General features: G+C 51.5%; 8 protein-coding genes and 1 non-coding gene across 9 annotated transcripts; 3 read left to right on the forward strand and 6 right to left on the reverse strand.

Annotated features, from left to right (window-relative positions):
- Positions 1-106: 106 nt before the first annotated feature.
- Positions 107-2,562, forward strand: rex3 (putative RNA exonuclease Rex3). Its single transcript, XM_024812462.1, has one exon. It carries the CDS (start codon positions 516-518, stop codon positions 2,481-2,483), a length of 1,968 nt encoding a protein of 655 aa, XP_024672543.1. The 5' UTR covers positions 107-515; the 3' UTR covers positions 2,484-2,562.
- A 265-nt stretch (positions 2,563-2,827) lies between these two features.
- On the reverse strand, positions 2,828-3,748 carry BDW47DRAFT_105005 (60S ribosomal protein eL22). Its single transcript, XM_024812463.1, has 4 exons — positions 3,618-3,748; positions 3,401-3,436; positions 3,143-3,339; positions 2,828-3,063 (listed from the first exon to the last, which is right to left on the reverse strand). The coding sequence occupies exons 1-4, from the start codon at positions 3,633-3,635 to the stop codon at positions 2,937-2,939; spliced, it is 378 nt and encodes a 125-aa protein (XP_024672544.1). The 5' UTR covers positions 3,636-3,748; the 3' UTR covers positions 2,828-2,936.
- Positions 3,749-4,670: 922 nt separating this feature from the next.
- BDW47DRAFT_105006 (translin) lies at positions 4,671-6,069 on the forward strand. The gene is made up of 8 exons (XM_024812464.1): positions 4,671-4,807; positions 4,906-4,942; positions 5,051-5,104; positions 5,204-5,337; positions 5,396-5,501; positions 5,601-5,686; positions 5,759-5,908; positions 5,960-6,069. Exons 1-8 carry the CDS (start codon positions 4,742-4,744, stop codon positions 6,029-6,031), a joined length of 705 nt encoding a protein of 234 aa, XP_024672545.1. The 5' UTR covers positions 4,671-4,741; the 3' UTR covers positions 6,032-6,069.
- Positions 6,070-6,304: 235 nt separating this feature from the next.
- BDW47DRAFT_117262 (glutathione peroxidase) lies at positions 6,305-6,969 on the reverse strand (the record flags this gene model as incomplete). Its single annotated transcript, XM_024815055.1, has 2 exons — positions 6,305-6,831; positions 6,927-6,969. 2 exons carry the CDS (start codon positions 6,967-6,969, stop codon positions 6,305-6,307), a joined length of 570 nt encoding a protein of 189 aa, XP_024672546.1.
- A 1,583-nt stretch (positions 6,970-8,552) lies between these two features.
- BDW47DRAFT_125368 (rRNA 2'-O-methyltransferase fibrillarin family protein) lies at positions 8,553-9,790 on the reverse strand (the record flags this gene model as incomplete). Its single annotated transcript, XM_024816370.1, has 3 exons — positions 8,553-9,263; positions 9,362-9,525; positions 9,718-9,790. 3 exons carry the CDS (start codon positions 9,788-9,790, stop codon positions 8,553-8,555), a joined length of 948 nt encoding a protein of 315 aa, XP_024672547.1.
- A 526-nt stretch (positions 9,791-10,316) lies between these two features.
- Positions 10,317-11,515, reverse strand: BDW47DRAFT_105011 (uncharacterized protein). Its single transcript, XM_024812465.1, has 2 exons — positions 10,989-11,515; positions 10,317-10,922 (listed from the first exon to the last, which is right to left on the reverse strand). Exons 1-2 carry the CDS (start codon positions 11,253-11,255, stop codon positions 10,431-10,433), a joined length of 759 nt encoding a protein of 252 aa, XP_024672548.1. The 5' UTR covers positions 11,256-11,515; the 3' UTR covers positions 10,317-10,430.
- A 1,533-nt stretch (positions 11,516-13,048) lies between these two features.
- Positions 13,049-14,291, reverse strand: BDW47DRAFT_125370 (putative short-chain dehydrogenase; the record flags this gene model as incomplete). Its single annotated transcript, XM_024816371.1, has 8 exons — positions 13,049-13,063; positions 13,130-13,268; positions 13,351-13,424; positions 13,493-13,541; positions 13,604-13,762; positions 13,829-13,842; positions 13,936-14,019; positions 14,091-14,291. 8 exons carry the CDS (start codon positions 14,289-14,291, stop codon positions 13,049-13,051), a joined length of 735 nt encoding a protein of 244 aa, XP_024672549.1.
- Positions 14,292-14,943: 652 nt separating this feature from the next.
- Positions 14,944-15,034, forward strand: BDW47DRAFT_t70. The gene has a single exon. It is a non-coding gene; the product is annotated as a tRNA-Pro (tRNA).
- A 253-nt stretch (positions 15,035-15,287) lies between these two features.
- Positions 15,288-17,898, reverse strand: BDW47DRAFT_105017 (CCAAT displacement transcription factor COY1). Its single transcript, XM_024812466.1, has 4 exons — positions 17,657-17,898; positions 17,421-17,588; positions 16,519-17,369; positions 15,288-16,469 (listed from the first exon to the last, which is right to left on the reverse strand). Exons 1-4 carry the CDS (start codon positions 17,787-17,789, stop codon positions 15,354-15,356), a joined length of 2,268 nt encoding a protein of 755 aa, XP_024672550.1. The 5' UTR covers positions 17,790-17,898; the 3' UTR covers positions 15,288-15,353.
- Between the last annotated feature and the right edge of the window lie 434 nt (positions 17,899-18,332).

Raw genomic sequence — 18,332 nt, forward strand, 5'->3', positions numbered from 1 at the left:
ACAGTAGGACGTCATTCCGACATTGGAACTGACGCCTAACTTATCAGGCATCATATTATTCAGCATCCACGGGACCGGACGATAAGATAAGAACTTTGTGTTATTTGGGGGTGTTTGCACTTTAACATCTTGGCTGCGATCATCTCCCCGTCTGTCTTCTTTCTACCAAACATGGTACTCCTGAACACTCAGACAGTGAAGACCAAGCAATAGACTGGTTGGTATGATTTGGCTGGGATGGGCTAATCTTTCTGCGTGAGCCATTGCCGGCTGAGTTTCTAGCGGACTGCACGTGGTCAGAGCTGAGGACTGAACAGCCACAACGCCTTGGACACATCTGTCTTCTCTGGCAGGTTGGATATCAGTCACTTCTGGGTATCTACAGCATTTGGGTACATACTCTAGGTATAGGAAGGCTATGAGCTGTGACTCCTCCCGACTTAGTTCAACCGTGTCTACTGTTCTATCACCAGTTGTCCCCACGACCATTGACGACCATATCTATTCTTATCACCATGTTTGCTACCTTGGGCCTGTTCCAGGAGGTCCCTTGTCCGGAGGGCTCCCAATGTTCTCTCCTGACATGCATGTTCTCTCATAAGGGTGTCGACACTCCCTTTGATGAGCCCTCCGCGGCGGACGATTCACAACTCGTGCAGAATGATGAGACGGCGGCGGAGGTTCCAGCTCGGAAGAAACCCAAGCTAGATGCAAGGGTTACCCAGAGTGGTGGTCTTTCTCAAAAAGAGCAGCCAAGACATGCGCCGAAGGAGCGGCCGTCACCGGTCCCGAAAAGCGAATCTAGCATACCGAGAGATACACCAGCGGTGGCTAGTGGCAACGATGCTAAGGCTAAGTCTGCAAGCCAAGGACCCTCGAAGATTCAATCAATGTCCCGAGCAGTTACGCCGCCGCCTTCAAGACCAGTGTCGACACAAGCGACAGCGGTCCCTTCCAGACCAGAGCCATCAGAATCTCGTCTCCCGCCGAGACGAGCTCCTAGAGAAAGTCTGAACCCCCGGATGATTCCCAAAACGCCAGCCACGCACGGCGTGCGGCTGTCTATCCTGACCAAGCTGCATGGCGCGATGGCTGCCCTGAACAACAAAGTGGCCAAAGACAAAGACAACACCGAGAAACACCTGGTTCTAACCCCCAACGAACTGGTCATCATGGCGTTGGACGAAGAAGAGAAGTTTGCACGGGAGAACGCAAGCGTATACGGCAATGTCATCAAGCTTCGGATTGTGAAGCTCTCCAAAATGAGCAAGGAGGACTGGGCCAAAGAAGTCAAGGCTCATTTGAATGAGAGATACTATAAGCTTGCGCCGGTGACACCAGAAGCGAAGCCCAAAGTTTTCACGACCGGCATGACCGTCAACGAGGAGATCGCGCTCGCGAGCCAGCTGATCACTCCTCTAAATGGCCTAGAAAACCACGGTTACGTGACAAGGCCCCCCACGCAGGAGGAAGTCGAGGGCGCCAAGAAGGGCGTCATCGAATCCAAGGGCTGGGAGAAATGCGATCGGTGCGGTGGCCGATTCCAGGTGTTTCCCGGTCGTCGCGAGGACGGCTCACTCACCACGGGGGGCAAATGCACCTACCATCCGGGCAAGCCTCTTTATCCCACAAGGAAACAAACCGACCACATCACCGGCCATCGAGAGGCATACTACAGCTGCTGCAACGAGACATTAGGAACCTCCTCAGGCTGCACGAAAGGCAACTCGCACGTCTTTAAAGTCTCGGAAACCAAACGCCTCGCATCAGTCCTCCAATTCGCCGAGACCCCAGCACAACCAGACAAAGGCCCCCAGTCGCCCGTGTGCTTCGACTGCGAAATGGGATACACAACCCTTGGCCTAGAGCTCATCCGCCTAACAGCCGTCAGCTGGCCCGAAGGGAAACCCCTGCTCGACGTCCTCGTACGGCCCATAGGGGAGGTACTAGACCTCAACTCGCGCTTCTCCGGCGTCTTCCCCGAGCATTACACCAAAGCAGCACCATACGGGAGCACCGCACCATCGCAGGAAGAGTCCGCCCCACTACAAGTCGTCGACTCGCCCGCAGCCGCACGCTCCCTCCTCTTCTCGCTCCTCCAGCCCGACACCCCGCTCATCGGCCACGCAATCGACAACGACCTCAACGCCAGCCGCATCATCCACCCGACCATCATCGACACGGTCCTCCTGTACCCGCACCCGCGGGGCCTGCCCCTCCGCACGAGCCTGAAGATCCTCAGCAAGAGATATCTCGATCGGGATATCCAGACGGGTGGAAACAGAGGCCACGACTCCCGGGAGGATGCAGTCGCCACGGGCGATCTGGTGAGGGTCAAGGCTGCGGAGACTTGGAAGACTCTCCGGGCGAAGGGATGGCGTATTGAGGGCGTCCGCCTCGTTCCGCCTCCTGGTGTGACGGGTTCTGAACCTGTTCGTGGTCTGGGGCCTGGGGCTGGACATAAGCGCGGGAGTAGTGGTTGATTTCTCACGAATTTGGCATATAATAGTTCGTTTATGATACCCAACGGAATAGGATGATGGTAGACCACTTGGCATGCAGAACGATTGATATCAATTCAAATGTCTTCGGTTCATAACGCCTGTAGCACAAGGACCACCGGACAGAGATAGACACAAAGGCTGCCTTACAGTTACAGCCTTTTTTAAAGAAGGCGATCACACATAGTAGATACTGTGTCTAGCCCAGCCACACGATGACCAAAGATCCCAAACTACTTCAGCATTCGAACAAGAGACCCCACCAAACAAGCCTCATTACTATACGGCTTACAAGATAAGAACCTACAACACACTAAGCAACAATGAAAAACCCCAATTTAACAACTGAATATATTTCAAATCATTTGCTAAGTTTTTTTTAATTTATTTTTGGTATCTAAAATCCCCACGAGAAAGCGAAAATAGACGAATAATCTATTCCTCCTCCTCATCAGCCTCCTCGGAAGCGACGTTGTAGAAGCGGAGCTCGTAGACGCCCTTGGAGGTGGAGACCACGCGGATCCAGTCACGGAGCTGCTGCTTCTTGAGGTACTTCTTGGTCCTGGTTATAGTTAGTACTGGCTCGTTCAACAAGTCGTGGTTTCCCTCCGGATGAGGTAGGTGGAGGCGGGCGAACGTACAGGTACTTGAGGTAGCGACCGGAGAACGGGATGTGAGCAACGACCTCAAGCTTGCCCTCGGCAGCCTGGGAGATGACGATCTTGTCGCCGAGGTTGCCGACGCGGCCCTCGACCTTGATGCGGTCGTGGAGGAACTTCTCGAAGGCGGAGAGGTCGAAGATCTTGTCGCTCACGGGCTGCGAAGCGTTGATGGTGAACTATACAGGTGACTCTGGTTAGGGCTGTTCTCGTTAAGAGTGGAGAGATTTGAATAGATACCTTCTTGGTGACCTTCTGGGCCTTGCGACCACGAGCCTATTCATCCATGACATTGAAATTAGCCTACTGTTCCTTGATGTCGAATCCCCGGGGTGTCGGTGTGTCTTCTTCCTATCCTCTGACCCGACATATTCCAGTCGGTCAGTGGAAGGTGAAAAGAACACACGATCTACCCATCAGGGGGAACAGCAAAGCGGTTTCAGGGACGGAAACATACAGAGACAGCGGGAGCCATTGCGACTGATTGGGGAGGAGGGGCTGGTATGGGGGATAGATAGATAGATGGTCGCAAAGAGGTAAGTATCCTGCGCCTGGGAGAAGATCAGAGGGAAAAAAACGACGGATACTGCGTGGTGGAGACAAGGCAGTCAGTCTCGGGGAGCGATTCTCTTTCGGGAATAGTGGCTAGGGTTGCTGCCGGACTGCAGTTAGGGCTGTCTCTAATCACCTGACAGTGGTCGATCTCGCTCGCTTCCGTCATCCTTGAACCGCGCTAGCAGACTAGCCTCGCACGGACCAACTGGGCCACCGTATAAATACCTCCTCCTCCCCTCCTCCGTTTAATCTTTTTTCTTTTCTTCTCCAGCTCTCTTTGCCTTTTGGCTTAGATCAAGTGTAGTATCTGTTCTTTTCAGTTTAATCTCTGAAAGTGTTCTAACTGAACACAACTTTGATTAATCTCATTTTTGGATCCCGTGGCCGGTCCTCTGTGCTTGCGCATGTCTGGCCACACAGTGTCATCGGGCTTACACTACTCCCGATCGACGCGAACCTTTTTTTTCATCAACTTGGTTGGTATATCCAGCTGATTGGAGAAGAAATCGTTTGTAATTTGGTAGTCTCCTACGTCGCAATTTGGTTTGTACCTTGGTTTACAACGAGGGTAGAGACTTGTGGATAGCTACGAATATAGTTTAGTTCAATCCTACTGTCCGTACTCGACCCATAGCCATATCCCTAGGACTGACACCTCTATCATACTCCTACAAGTTCTACTTCTTGTCCGAGTGACGGTGTATGTAGTCCGAGTGGTGTATGTAGAGTTTTCCGGCATTTTAAGGATATCCTAAGTAGACGACGCCGTTAGAGAGTGATGTCTAATATCAGACTACAGCAATATATCGCTTTCGTCAAACACAGAAAACTGTAACAATGTATAATGATAATAACGGTGATAGTAAAAAAACAATGGATCAAAGAATGTGGTGTAATAACATTATCTGAAGCTCTATCAACAATTCTGCCCGCCATCTCTCAAACCTCCAACCAACAACCACTCACCTCTCTCAGGCTCCCCACCCCAACCATCGAATCTCTTCCTACAACCATCACACCACCACCATGATCGAGAACAGAATTTTCGAAGACCTCCAAGCAAAGATCGACGAGGAGGCCGCCGTCCGCGACGTAAGTCCAGTCCCTCCCCTCCGCTCCAATCCCGCCAAGACGGAGCCTTCTTCGGCGGGAAGATGAGGCACGAAAAAAAGACTGACGGGACGCTCTAGGAACTTCATGATATCGTACAAACCCTTGCTAGAAGAGGTATACATATCCCAGTTATCCAGTTCATTGCTTTTGGCGTGATGCAGATAGATAGAAGAGAGAAAGAGAAGACACGCAAGTTATTGGTTCAGAACTGATGCATCCTAGGAAGATCCACACAAGCTATCCTCTCGCGAGCTCACTCCACGCCCAGGAACCAGCGTATGTATCTTACCTCACCCCTACTCCCCAATCCACCAAATTCAATAAAACCAACACAAACAAGTCAGGCAATATATAAATATATACTGACCAACCCAGTAAAACCCGTCCTCGAAGACGCCACCAGAGAGATCCTCGCCCAGAAGCAGGAAGTCCAAGCGCTGAAGGCCGTGGCAGACAAGCACCCGTTCTACAAGTACAACGGGGTGTGGACGCGCGAACTGCAGAATCTGGTCTGTCTCTGCCTATGCTATTCTATTCTGTAAACTAACCATCTCGCTCCGCGGGTAGGTCTCTGCCATCGAGCTCTGCGCGTGGTTGGGCGGTTTAGAGGAGTATAAGAGCTCTGGGTCAGCGTCGTTTTTGACGATTGAGGAGGTTGGGAAGTTCCTTGACAGTGCGTTCTTTCTTTCTTTCTTTCTTTCTTTCTTTCCTTCCTTTTTTCATTCTTTGTCGCTGTGAGTGCGGTACTAATCGCGTTGATCTAAACGTACAGTCCCCGTCAATCTCAAAGAGCAAGATGCGTTCCATCTCACAATCGAGGAGTATCTCCTCGCACTGATCTCCATGGTTGAAGAGCTGGTTTGTTCCCCCCTTCCCTCTCTCTTTCTTTATACTTTCTGTGTATATTCTAGCTACTAAGTAATCCTATAGTCCCGCCTCGCTGTCAACTCCGTCACAATCGGCGACTATGACCGTCCGCTGCAGATCAGCCAATTCATCAAGGATCTGTTCTCTGGGTTCCAGCTGCTGAACTTGAAGAATGATATCCTGCGGAAGAGGAGTGATGGGATTAAGTATAGCGTAAGTCATATTGTCAGAAGGAGACAGAAGAAAGATGCTAAACCCGTCCAGGTCAAAAAAGTCGAAGACGTCGTGTACGATCTTTCCCTGCGGAATTTGATCCCCAAGGGTGGCGCCGCCTGAATGGAGTCTACTATATCTGAAGATGGGCTAGGAGCGGATTCGGAGAGTGTCATATATTAAGATGCGATTATGACGATTACCATCGGACAACACAGACGCTATGCAGCGTTGCAATCTGGTATGAATAACACGGATAAGAAATCAAATGCACACACACACACGTACACACGTACACACATACACGTAGTTTCAACGTAACGAAAGAAACAACATAAAAAAAGGCATGGTATCACCAGTAGACAAAAGGAGAATCAAAATCAACCCAGCACACGCTTACGACAACTTCGCCTGTTCACCACCACCCTGAGCCTGCTGCGACGCCAGCAACCCCGCCTTCTTAGACTTCTCAATCTCAGCTAGGATGGTCTGCTCCAGCGACTCGGGCTTGGTAACGCTAGCCCAGCGCCCGACGACCTTCCCGTCAGGGGAGATGAGGAACTTCTCAAAGTTCCACTTGATGCGCTTGAGGCCCATCAGGCCAGGCTGCTGCTCCTTCATCCAAGTCCACAGGGGCGCGGCCTCTTCGCCGTTGACGTCGAGCTTGCCCAGCACGGGGAAGGTGACGCCGTAGTTGACCTGACAGAAGGACTGGATGTCGTCGTTGGAGCCCGGGTCCTGGCTGCCGAACTGGTTGCAGGGGAAGCCGATGATGGTGAAGTCCTCGGGGTACTTCTCCTTGATGGTCTGGTAGAGGGTCTCGAGGCCCTTAAACTGAGGGGTGAAGCCACATTTGGAGGCAGTGTTGACGACGAGGATGACTTTGCCTTTGAGGGGGGTGAGAGGGAAGGGGGAGCCCTTTTCTAAAAGTTATGTTAGCATTATTCCATATTCTTATCTGTTTTCCTTTTTGACTGCCGTTGGTTGAAGGCATGTTGGATAGAGGGAAAAGACTTACTATCGACAGGCTCAAAGTCGTAAAAAGTCGTCGCGGACGCCATAGTTCTTCTGGTGGCGTGGTAAGGTAAGACAGAGCGGGGAACGAAACCAAGAGGGGCGTTCGGTCTAGGACGAGTCCAAGTTGAGGGCGAGTGAGCACGAAGAAGATATCTCGACGATGAAAAAGGTCGTAATGCAAGTTTGGAAGAAGCCGGTAAAACGGATCGCATGGATGCTCTTGGATGGACCGAGGTAGAGCAGGGGAAGGAGAGGGGGGGCAAAAGTAAAAAAAGGGCAGTCGCGATGGCGGAGAAGCTGCCGGATCCGATGTCATCATCGCCGTGCCTGTCACATGATGAGCGATTAGTCAGTGCTCCACTCCTCCTTCCTTCTCTTTCGGACTTCTTCGTTTTGTTGCAACCGGATTAAATTATGTCGATAGTTTACTATCAGAACTGATGACGACGGTGGCTGTGGCTTGAAACTACCGATTAGTGATCTTCAGGAACTACAGTCCCGGTGATCTAATGATGTGGATGAAACGCACCAGATTAACATCTCGCCTCTAGTTATGAGAACACTAGAAAATGAGTCGGCTAGTCGGTACAGCGATCAACTCTGCCATGTTCTAAGCCGGCCGCGGCTCGGGATAGTGACTGTATCGGTTTATACTACATGCAAAGCAAACCACCCCGGTTGTGCATGGGGTGTCGACAGCATGAAAATTAGGAAGCTCCACCACGACTTCCAGGATGGTCAGTACCCAAGGGAGATGTCATGACGAGATGGATAATTCCGAAAGATTGAGCGCCACCTGTACGTGCAGCGACTTGATATCAAGGAACAAGCATGTCCAACTGCTCCCGCACGTTTTGGAAGTAGCTGGTATTAAATGAGAGTGGCTCTCAGCGTACTTGATTTCAGGGTCATGCCATGTGGTGTGTATCGGAGTAGTCTGTAGATGATAGAGTTTAATTAATCATATATGCTTGGATTTCATACAGTAGTAGCAATTAAATAGACCAAGTAGAGTACGGGACTACACTCAACACATAGCTCCAGGACAGGACGGGTATATTATGGGCTGCGATGGTTAGTTTGTCCTATTGAGGTGGTACACCCAGAGCCCCGTTACTCTGTCTGGTGGATTTATCCAAGTTGTTATCACTTGGAGGACTTAGGTGCGTTATTGCTGTCTATATACGATAATAGTTGATGCGGATGGCTTGGTTGGATTGAGCCTGCGTTTATTTCTCGTGTGGACTTGTTTATTAAGTAGACGTGGAGTAGATATTGAATGAGACCTAGTCAGACCTTGACTTCTCTCCTCCCTGCATATGAGGTGAAGTAGATGTTACTCCGGGAATAGCCCAGTTATGGCTATCCATCATCAACTGGTGCCAGCAAAACTTGCTCTACATTCCTGACTAGTGTCTACAACAACTTACAAACTAAATCCCAGTCTAACTTTCTCGATTCAAACCAAAAATACAGGTAAGAAACCTCGACACAGAGATTAAAGGAAAGAAGCATAAAGTAAATAAAACATTTCGGCATATCACAAACACTCGACGCCAGGATAAAAAAAGAGAGAAGAAAAAAAAAAAATAAAACAAAACCAAATTAGGAAACGTCAAATAGCTTTTCATCCAGAACGCTTGTACAGACCCGACACTATACAGTGGTCACGCTCGAAGGGCTCCAGAGTCAACTGCTCCCGGGGCTTGATCTTCTCGTCTCTCATCTTCTGGACCTCACGGGCGAAGACGACCTCGGGCTTGGCGGTACTGTCGATACAGTTGGCCTTGATACTGACGATGACACCGCCCTCGGCCTTGAGGAACATGTGGGCGTTCAGGCCGACGATACGGGCCTGATCGGGCTGGGCAACGTCCGCGAAGATGACATCGACCATGGGCACGAGCATGCGGTAGCGGAGCGGGTGTCTGGCGTCGTCGACGATGGGGATGACGTTGGTGCGGTGCGTAGCCATGCCGATCAGGTCACGGCCGGAGCGGTGCGAGAACTCGACGGCGTAGACGTTACCGGTGGGACCGACCAGGTCCGCGACGTGGCTGACCGAGGTACCGCTGGCGGAACCCAGGTACAGCACCTTGGAGCCCGGGCGCATGTAGATGTCGTCCAGACCACCCAGGATACCGGCCGCCAGCTTGGAGCGGAAGGGGTTCCACACGCGGTACTCGGTCTTGGTCACAGCGCCCTCGTCGCCGGCGGGACCCTCGACCGAGATACGCTTCTCGCCGTAGACGGCCTCACCGGGAGTCAGGTTCTTGGTGACCAGCAGATCTTCCTTGCCGGTGTGGGCGACGAAGACACCAGCGTGACGGTGGGGTTCCTGTAGAGCAGACATGTCAGTTTCTTTCATCCATCAAATTTCGCCCTTGCTTTATCTTGATTTCTCCTCCATCGAGTCAGATGTGTGGGACTACTTACAACAACCACCTTGGCACCACCACGGGCACCGGGCTTACCACCACCACGGCCACCACGGGGAGCACCGCGGCCACCACGGGGAGCACCACGGCCACCACGAGGGGCACCACGGCCACCACCCCCAAAGCCACCACGGCCACGGGGAGCACCACCTCCAAAGCCACCTGCAGTCAACGAGTTAGCCGATCTGTCTCTACCAATATCGCAGGACGAGCCAACGATATCCACCCATGTAGAAGAATCTGGTCAAAGACATAGGGCATCGCAAACATCCACAACCGATTCAAACCACGTTGGGCGTCACGATGATTTCAACGCCCAGGGATGCAACAAAAAAAAAATAGACAAAAACCAACCTCGACCACCACCGCCACCACGGGGAGCACCACGGCCACCGCCACGTCCGCCTCTAGGGGGTCCGAAAGCCATTGTGTGAGATGATATTATTCTTTCGAAATCGATCGGAAAAAACGTAGGACTGGGATGCTAAGCACCACACAGGAGGTTCGACGGATGAAAAGAATCGGAGTCGAAAAGGTCGGACCCTGTCGAAATCGCCAATCTCGTGAAGATTGGAACAAACGGACTAGGGAAGAGAAAAGAGAAGGACTCGTTGGCGATGATTCGAGGTCGAGGCCGTGCTGCTTGTCGGGGACTTTTCTCTCTTTTTTTTTTTTTTGGCGGTCGAGAATTTTCTCGCAGAGCCTTTGGATTCTCTGAAAATCAAGACCGCGCTAGGCCGCTTTGGGGATCGGGCCTGTGGGCACTCCGGCTGGTCACGTGGGTCGCCGCTCATAGCGAGGTCACCTGATATGTGCAAGCCCTCGTCCAATGGGAGTGCAGGACTGATCTACAGGGAGATACCTCAGGCTCTGAGAGGTATTTCTATGGCATGCTAAGTACTATAAGGCACCTACATGGCAAGTCAATGGTAATTCAGAATCCTGTATGGCTCGTAAACTGTGCAATGCTTCTAAACAACATCCCTATAACACCGAAACTATGCAAAATTGACAGAAAAGAAAAAGAAAGACATCCCAGCCAAGAATCAAAGGAACAACCGAACCCATCAAGATTTATAAAGATAGTAGTTCGCCGCATACTGCACAGTGAACGAGGACTCCATCCCCTCACAGGTCTTAGGGGCGGACCCCCCAACAGTGTCCACGCGATAGACGCCCGAGTAACCCCCGATTGTGCCATCGACCGTCTCGAGGTAGAGCCACGCAACCGCTCCGTTTTCTCCCTGGATCGCGTCCGACGGCGCATCGATATCACTGACCTTCTTCGTCCGTGCGACGCCAAACTTCCTGGAGACCGTGGTGTCCAGGTCAAAGATAGGGACCTTGCTCTCGAAGAAGTGGTAGCCCAGGAGGTCGATGTTCGCGGGGGGCAGCGGGTCGGCGTCGCCCGGGGGCAAGGTCAACTTGTAGGCCAGGCCGGGTAGCGTGTGGATCACGTCTGGGTAGTTGGCTGCGATACAGGTGGCGTTGTAAAGGCGGGCGACGGCGCCGACGGCTTCGGGCTTGGAGTTGGAGGTGGAGTCGGCGCAGGTATAGTTCTGTTCGTTTGTCGTTAGCCGTGGGTCTGTTGGGGGTGGATGGGCAGGGGGAAGGGCGTGTCTTACCTGTGTGCCACGGCCTACAGCGACGTAGGCTGGCTTTTGGTCATCAGGAGGAGGTAGTCCTGACGCATGAGATGGCAAGGCAATGCTCGATGGATCACATGTGGTTGCTTTGTGGAGAAGGTCTTTGACGTCTCCGTGGATGTGCTGGCTCACTTTTCCGAGGAACTCGGCCATCTCGTCGGAGTAGTTGTATGCATCGTCGAAGAAGGTCGGCGCTGCCAGGGAGGTGGCCACCAGGCACGAAGTGAGGTATAAGATAGGACGCATGTCGGATGCTGAGTCGATCCACGGTCTACGCGGATATAGAAGGTATCAATTTAAAATATGAAGGAATCCTTCAAAGGGTATCTTCAATGATGAATATGCTGAGTAGGAGTTTTGTTGAACGATAAAAGAGAGTCAGGACAAAGGAAAGACGTCCAAACCACTCGAAGCCAGCTGAGTAGTATGCAGTTGAAAACAAAGAGCAACGGTGAATCGGCGACTAGGTCGTCAGCGCAGACCACAGACAATATATACCAGCCCCCAAATTACCAAGTCGCCTACTCGACCCCGGCGACATTCTTCACTCTCAACCCGAAACTCAGGTTGCAGTATCTATAAACAGAATCGAGTCAGGATGCACCAGAGACTAGCCGCCCGCAACTAACACGCCGCACTGCGCTCAATCATTGGCAGGTCGGTATGCGCTGGAATCCTTCCGGAGCTAGGGGTTGACAGCCACGCGAAACATGAGCTGGTCTGCAGACAATGACGAGCGATCTGGTTGGTGATTGCCATCGATCGCGAAGCTCTGCTGGGATCGAAGTGGAGAAGGACATGGTGTACGGTCATTCGCTGTGGAAATTCCCCGGTTGGTTTCCAGATCTAATTATAACCCCGGCGCTTACAGGGTTGCCAATCGGGGTTAGTGTGAAGAACAGACATCTTACATGCTTTATTATACCTCGACAAGCGTCTCGACCGTGGACCTTGAGCCGGTGAGATTGTATTATTACTCCGGTTGTCATAGATGGATCTATCATGCTCTTCTTGCGAATTGAGCCGGTTGGCGCCATCCCCTCGGCATAATATATGTGGCTCGCCGCTCGCCCAGTCAGCCAGCCAGGAATCAAATGCTGGAGACTAGACAGTGGCTCGAGCAAACTCAAATTGACGCTTTAATTTATCTTCTAGTCAACGGGGTATCACGAGCGCGTCATTTTCTCGAGGGTTGACCCTGGAGATTGCATACTACCTACAGTGTAACAACCCTATATACAAACATCTATCGAAACCGGTCAATTTCAGCAGCATAACTGACAAACCTTCTGCTGTTTATGATTTTCCATGATGACTATTTACGTAGTCAGCATCATTCGATTATCAACTGGACTATCAATCAAACAAACTCAAGCCATAAGTGTTCCCCTCGGTAAGGTCCACCCCAAGGCCCAACCTCCTCCAAAAATATTTCACCAAACCAGGAGTCAATAAACTTCGGGTTATTCTTTAGGTTTCCTTGCGACTAGATGAAAGGATTAGGTCCAGAGATAAACTCTGTACTATTATTAGGACGGGCGTCTAACAGATAAAATACTCAGGTTCGGACGCTCTGTAGGAATCACAAGGGCGTCGAGCCATTCTGACTATTCTGCAGCCGCTGGACTGTTTATGGTAGAGGTAACATAATTGACCGCAAGACCGAGAAGTCTGGGTGGTTTCTGAGAGGTTGACAAGTCGAAACGGAGTGTAATTCATTTGTTAGCGCCGGACACGGCCATATGGACGTCGATGTCGGACTTTGCTGCCGAGGGTTTGAGAAGCATGGGTTGGTTGGTCTTTCCTTGTCATGTTGGCTCATATCTAGGTAACAACAAGGCCTTTTCTTTGTTCACCCGGGTTGTCCATGATTACTGTACTTGGTTCCTGGTGAGCTAAGCCTTAGGGCTTCTAGCACACAGTATCTTTCACCCTGCTCAAGTCAAACAAATGGACATATACTGTGTCTTGTGGTGAAAGCATATTATTGTGGCTTATTGCGCGACTCTCTAACACGTCCCAACCGATTATACAAGCCGTCACCACATATACTCCTATTCACCGCATCAGCAAATACAGTCAAGCAAGCAAGCAACAAACCCAACCCCTTCAAAACTTACCACATTCTCCCAAGTCCAAAACGTCCCCGTATGCTCGATTGTCTTTTCCTGGATGACTCCCAGCATGCCACGAACGGACTCTTCGGCACTGATCTGTCCACCATCTATCTCCCAGGTGATTTCAATATTCGCCATGTCGCTATAGTAGCAAATGGGTATCTCCATATTAGCCAGACACGTTCTTTCTCGACCCGGCACTGCGGCAAAAAAAAGAAACTCACGTGGCAACCTCTCCCGGATGCAGTGCCAAAATCACAGTTTCTCTGCCCTTACGCTTCAGCTCCTCTGCCATATGCTACGCGAATCGATGGTCAGTTATCGCTTGCTCCATTCGCCCACGGAAAAGCAGTGATGAGGACATACACGCAAAGCCTGGTTAAGAGCCGCCTTGGATGCACCATACGCGGCGAATCTAGGAATTTCAACCAGAATCAGCCCGTGAGTCCGAGCTAGGTGCTGTCCGGTTTGTCTTACCCATCTTCGAAGGATAGGAAGCGCTGCGTGGAGCCCGAATCGCTTGACATGAATGCGATTGTTCCGATCGCGACTTCAGTCTGTTGGAGAAGCTTCTGGGCTGTGATGATGGGACCCACGGTGTTGGTGTGCAGATGGCGGGCGAAGTGATCGAAGCTCCTGGTGTGAGTCATTCATTAGAGTGGCAGGTTTGATGTGGGAGTTTGCTAGTAGAGGGTAACTTACATCTCGAGGGTTCTCTGTGGCAGTGATTGTTTAGGGGTAGGTTATGGGGCATGATGGAGGGGTTAGGGGTGTAGATAGCATGGTGCGGGTGAAATGGAGCTCCTCACGTTTGGATATTCCAAGATCCCGGCGTTGATCACGACGCAGTCGATCTTCTTGGCTCCGGTTTTGACTAAATGCTCGGTGAAGCTCTGCCCCAAGGTCAACGTTTCCCATCTTTTCTTTGCTTTTCATTTCATCCCCCACCCCGAGGGAACCCTACGGTGATGCTCTCCCCGCTAGACACATCGCATTCCAAAACAGTTGCGCGCTCCGCTGCATCCCGAACAACAGCCTCCAAGGCAGAGCCGGGTTTGCGCGCGGTGGCAATAACGCGGTGGCCATGAGCGAGGATCTGGCGGACGAACTCAAGACCGATCCCACGAGACGCACCGACGATCAGCCAGGTTTTGGTCTCAGCCATTGTCTATCAATGTTGATATTCGAGATATCTTCCAGTCGATCGTATGGTGGGGCTAAAGTAGTAAATATAGCCGTGACTCTGTTTGTACACACGAGAGGCAGTGAAACAATGCGAACCGACGATAGATAGCGGTTCCTCCCTCCCCGCTTGGAGTTGGAGTTGATACCCCACTGCTATCGCTTAGGACTAGATCGCCCTTTTCTCATTCTGGATTTTGCACAGGCTACGGTGGGCAGCTACCGTGGTGAAATTGACTCGGTCATTCTTGAGTGGCTAGTCACTTGCGCTTTCTGGGCAGTGTTTGATATAACAACAGCATTTCCTTTCTTGCGGGGTAGTTCTGGGGTTTTGTATACCCTCCCCGCATTGGATTCCTAGCCTGGCATGTAGACTTAAAATATATAACCCATGTCGAACCAAGTAGACCATAACACCTTCGACAAAAAAAAGGAAAAAACATAAAAGTAGAACGATGATTAAGCAAAAAAAACATTAGATTAGGCAAAAGATATGTAATATGAAAGTCGCTTGAGCATAGCCAGTTTGCATATTCCACACTTTCCTACACTATCCCGAAACAACCAGCGTAACTGCGCCGAAGTTGATCTGAGCAACAAGTATCATTCCAAACCAATCATCTTCAACAACAAGCGCCCGGGTGGTCTAGTGGTATGATTCTCGCTTAGGGATTTAAACCCAAGCATATCTGCGAGAGGTCCCGCGTTCGATCCGCGGCTCGGGCCGTTTCTTTTTTTCTTTTTTTCTGTACGTACATACGTATACACACACTGCCGGAACACTTATTTATATTTTATTTTATTTTTATTTCATGACCGGTAGGTAGTAAGTAGGTCCTTGGCTGACTGTCTGTCTGTCTGTCTATCTGGCTGCTCGCCATTCTGAAGGCTTAATACTCCATGGACTGTTCACCGAAAACGGACAAATACTGAGAGAAAGGAAAGATGTATATTCAGTTGTAATCGCTAACCGCCAAACGCCAACAGTCGGGGTAATCCTGGGAAATAATACTACTACATGACGAACCAGTCCGACAACAACTTACTAGGAAGAGTGGTCGAAGCCTGCCTCCTGCCAATCATCGCCGTGTAACGGGTGGCCTCCCCCGCTGGACCCCCCATTTCTCATATTCTGCGCTATCGTCCCCGCCGCGGCGCCCAGGCTCGCGCTGCTGTGCTTTTCGATCTCCATCGAGCTCATCATATATAGCATGGTGAAGACGAGGATATGCAGCGCGAAGCAGTACCCCGCGAAGAGATTCCGGCTTGTGCGGTTGGCCATGATGATCCGGGTTAAGGAGAAGACGATCCGCTCGGGTAGGCTCATGCGCTTGTAGGCGCGGACTGACTCGCGTCCTCGGAACGCGGCGAAGGGGGATAGCTTGGCTTCGTAGGCGGATTCGTACCGGTCGAGGGAAAGTCCCGATGGGGTGTCTGCTGAGTAGTGGACGGAGGAGGTTGCTGGCTGGTTTGCGAATGTAGATGCTGTCGATGTGGACCCCTGGCCGCGGCTGTATGCCGAGACGTAACGCGTTTTCTCGTAGAGACTGAGGTTGTCCTTTTGGAGGGTGGCAACCTCTTGTCTGAGAGATTTGACGGCGTTGTACGTCTTCGACAGCTCCTCCTCGAGCTCGGTGTTCTTCTTCTTGAACCGGTCTCGCTGGGCTTGGATCATGGGTAGAAGGCCGGAGCCGCCGCCAACGGGCTCCCCTGCGCGGATCGAATCCATCGAGGGGGAGGCAGCTGACTGATCGAAGCCGGAGATGATCGACGACGTCGGGGAAATGCCCCCTTTGCGAGCCGAATATGGATGTCGGGTGGTGTAGGTTCCGGCGACAGACATCGCCGTCGACGGGAAGGTGTTGGCGGCTTCTTGCTGCACGCGGAGAAGATCGTTCTCCAGGGTCGTGGAGAGCTTTTGAGACTTCTCGAGTTCCTCCTTTGTCATCGAGAGGTCCTCCCGAAGAGTCTCGAGCTGGCCTTGGAGATCGCGATGGGAGACTCGAAGGACGGTGAGCTCGTCGGTGAGCTTCTTGTTCCTGGCCAACAGAAGCTGCTCCAAGCTGTTCTTAGATCCATCCTTGGTTGCGGCGGCCGCCCCGTTGGCAGCCGCAGTATTTATTTCACCATCATCGTCGTCACCGGGAGAAAATTCAATAGACTGATACAAGTTAGACGGAATGTCAGGCTGAATGCAGGGTGGAGCTCACCTTGATCATTTCCAGCTCCCGGCGAATTTCTTCGTAGTCGGAAAACTTCTCCAGCCTGGACTTCAAATCGTCCCTCTCCGTCAATACCTTGGCGCTTTGTCGTTCCGCCTGAGAGACCTTGGCCTCCCACGAGTGACGGTCAGAATCCTTATCAAATCGGGCCGCATCCAACTTGCGTAGCAAAGAGGAATTCTCCGACTGGAGGCGGAGGTATGATGGGTCGTCTTCGACGGACGAGGGCTGGTCCGGGTGAGAATGCGACGCCGCTTGAGCCAGCTCAAGCCGCAGTTGTTCATTTCTCGCCTCGACCTCGGCAAGTCGAAGATTGGTCTTCTCTAGGTCGGCCGACACGAACTCCAGCTCAGCAGCGGTTGCTCCATTTTGAGCGCTATCGCCGCCTTCATTATCTTGCCCCAGTCGTTGGGAGACTTCATAGCTGGCCTTGACCTCCTTCAGCAAGCGCTCCTGGTTCTCCACCTTCTCCTCCAGTGTCTTCTCCTTGGCGGTCCAGTTATTCTCCTTCTCCGACAACACCGCAGACCAGGAAGTCTCGATCTCCTTAATTCGAGACTCTTGGGTGTCCTCCAACTTCTTCCGCGCGGTCCGTTCTTCCTCGAGTCGCTTTTCCGTGTCCTCTAGCTGGGAAGTCAATCGATCCACCGACCCTTGTAGATGGTTCCGTTCGGAGGTTAGCTTGGGGACGGTCTCTTCGGAGTGGACGAGAGAATCGACCGAGGTTTCGAGGAGCGGATAAGGATCGGGCGCTTCCGAAAGAGACGAATAGAGTTGCAAGAAGGCGGATGACGAGGCCTTTCCTTGGTTGGTCAAGACGTCAATGAAGCTTTGGTACGCTGGCAATAAGCATTAGCCGGGAACACATAAACCCAACGAGTGCGACGGACCTTTCAAGAGACCCTTGTACTCCGCAAGCTTGGACGAGTCATCAAGCTTCCTAAAATCCTTGGTCTTCTGTGCGAGATCTTTCCTCTGGACAAGCGCATCCCGCTGCTCAGCAACAATGTCCGAGGCGGTACCATCCAACTTTGCGACAGTGTTGGTCAGATCGATGCCTTGAATGAATTAGAGGTTAGTTCTCAACTTCAGGCGTGAGTGCGAGATCCAAATCCCAGCATCATACCTCTCCATGCGGCAATGGCGCGTTGGAATTTGTTGGCCCCCTCCGGCAGCTTTCCGGGGGTGTTTTCGGACTCGTGGCCATCTTGACTGTTGTGCTCAGGGACAAGGCCTTCGGTGAGAGCGAACGAATCCATCTTGGCCGAGTCGGTATTTCCTGGCGGTAAGAAGAGATCAGAACAGTTGCGCCCCCGCCAGAAATGAAATTGACGATATAAATGACGCCTATAGCCCAAGATAATAATGACAAGTTGAATGAATCGCAATGCGGAGACGTAGATGACAGCGCCGAGCGGGCCGAGTGTTGTTCCGAACGCGTAAGCCATACAGGGTTCTGGCTCTATACAGTAGGAGATTGGACTTCATATTTATGTTCCCTCAACACTTACTTGCCGGTGTTACTGTCAGATTTACACTTGATTTCCATTGATATTCCCAGTATACGGAGAAATTTGACTCCAATAACAACATTTGTGCACTTTGCTGGCGTGTCATCGGCTAGAGTTATATTTATCCAAACAAGGAACACGACAAGATTCGAATCAAACAGCTCAGGGGTGTTCGTTGGCCATGCGCTATCAAAGTTGTCTGCTTTAGTTGACTTGTATGCTGGTGGACAGGTGCGCCCTAATCGGACAGTAGTTGCCCCGTACTATAATAGGTTCAAGCATTAAACTTTG

Source organism: Aspergillus candidus (genome assembly GCF_002847045.1).
Source record: "Aspergillus candidus strain CBS 102.13 unplaced genomic scaffold BDW47scaffold_19, whole genome shotgun sequence".
Classification (NCBI taxonomy): Eukaryota; Fungi; Ascomycota; class Eurotiomycetes; order Eurotiales; family Aspergillaceae; genus Aspergillus; species Aspergillus candidus.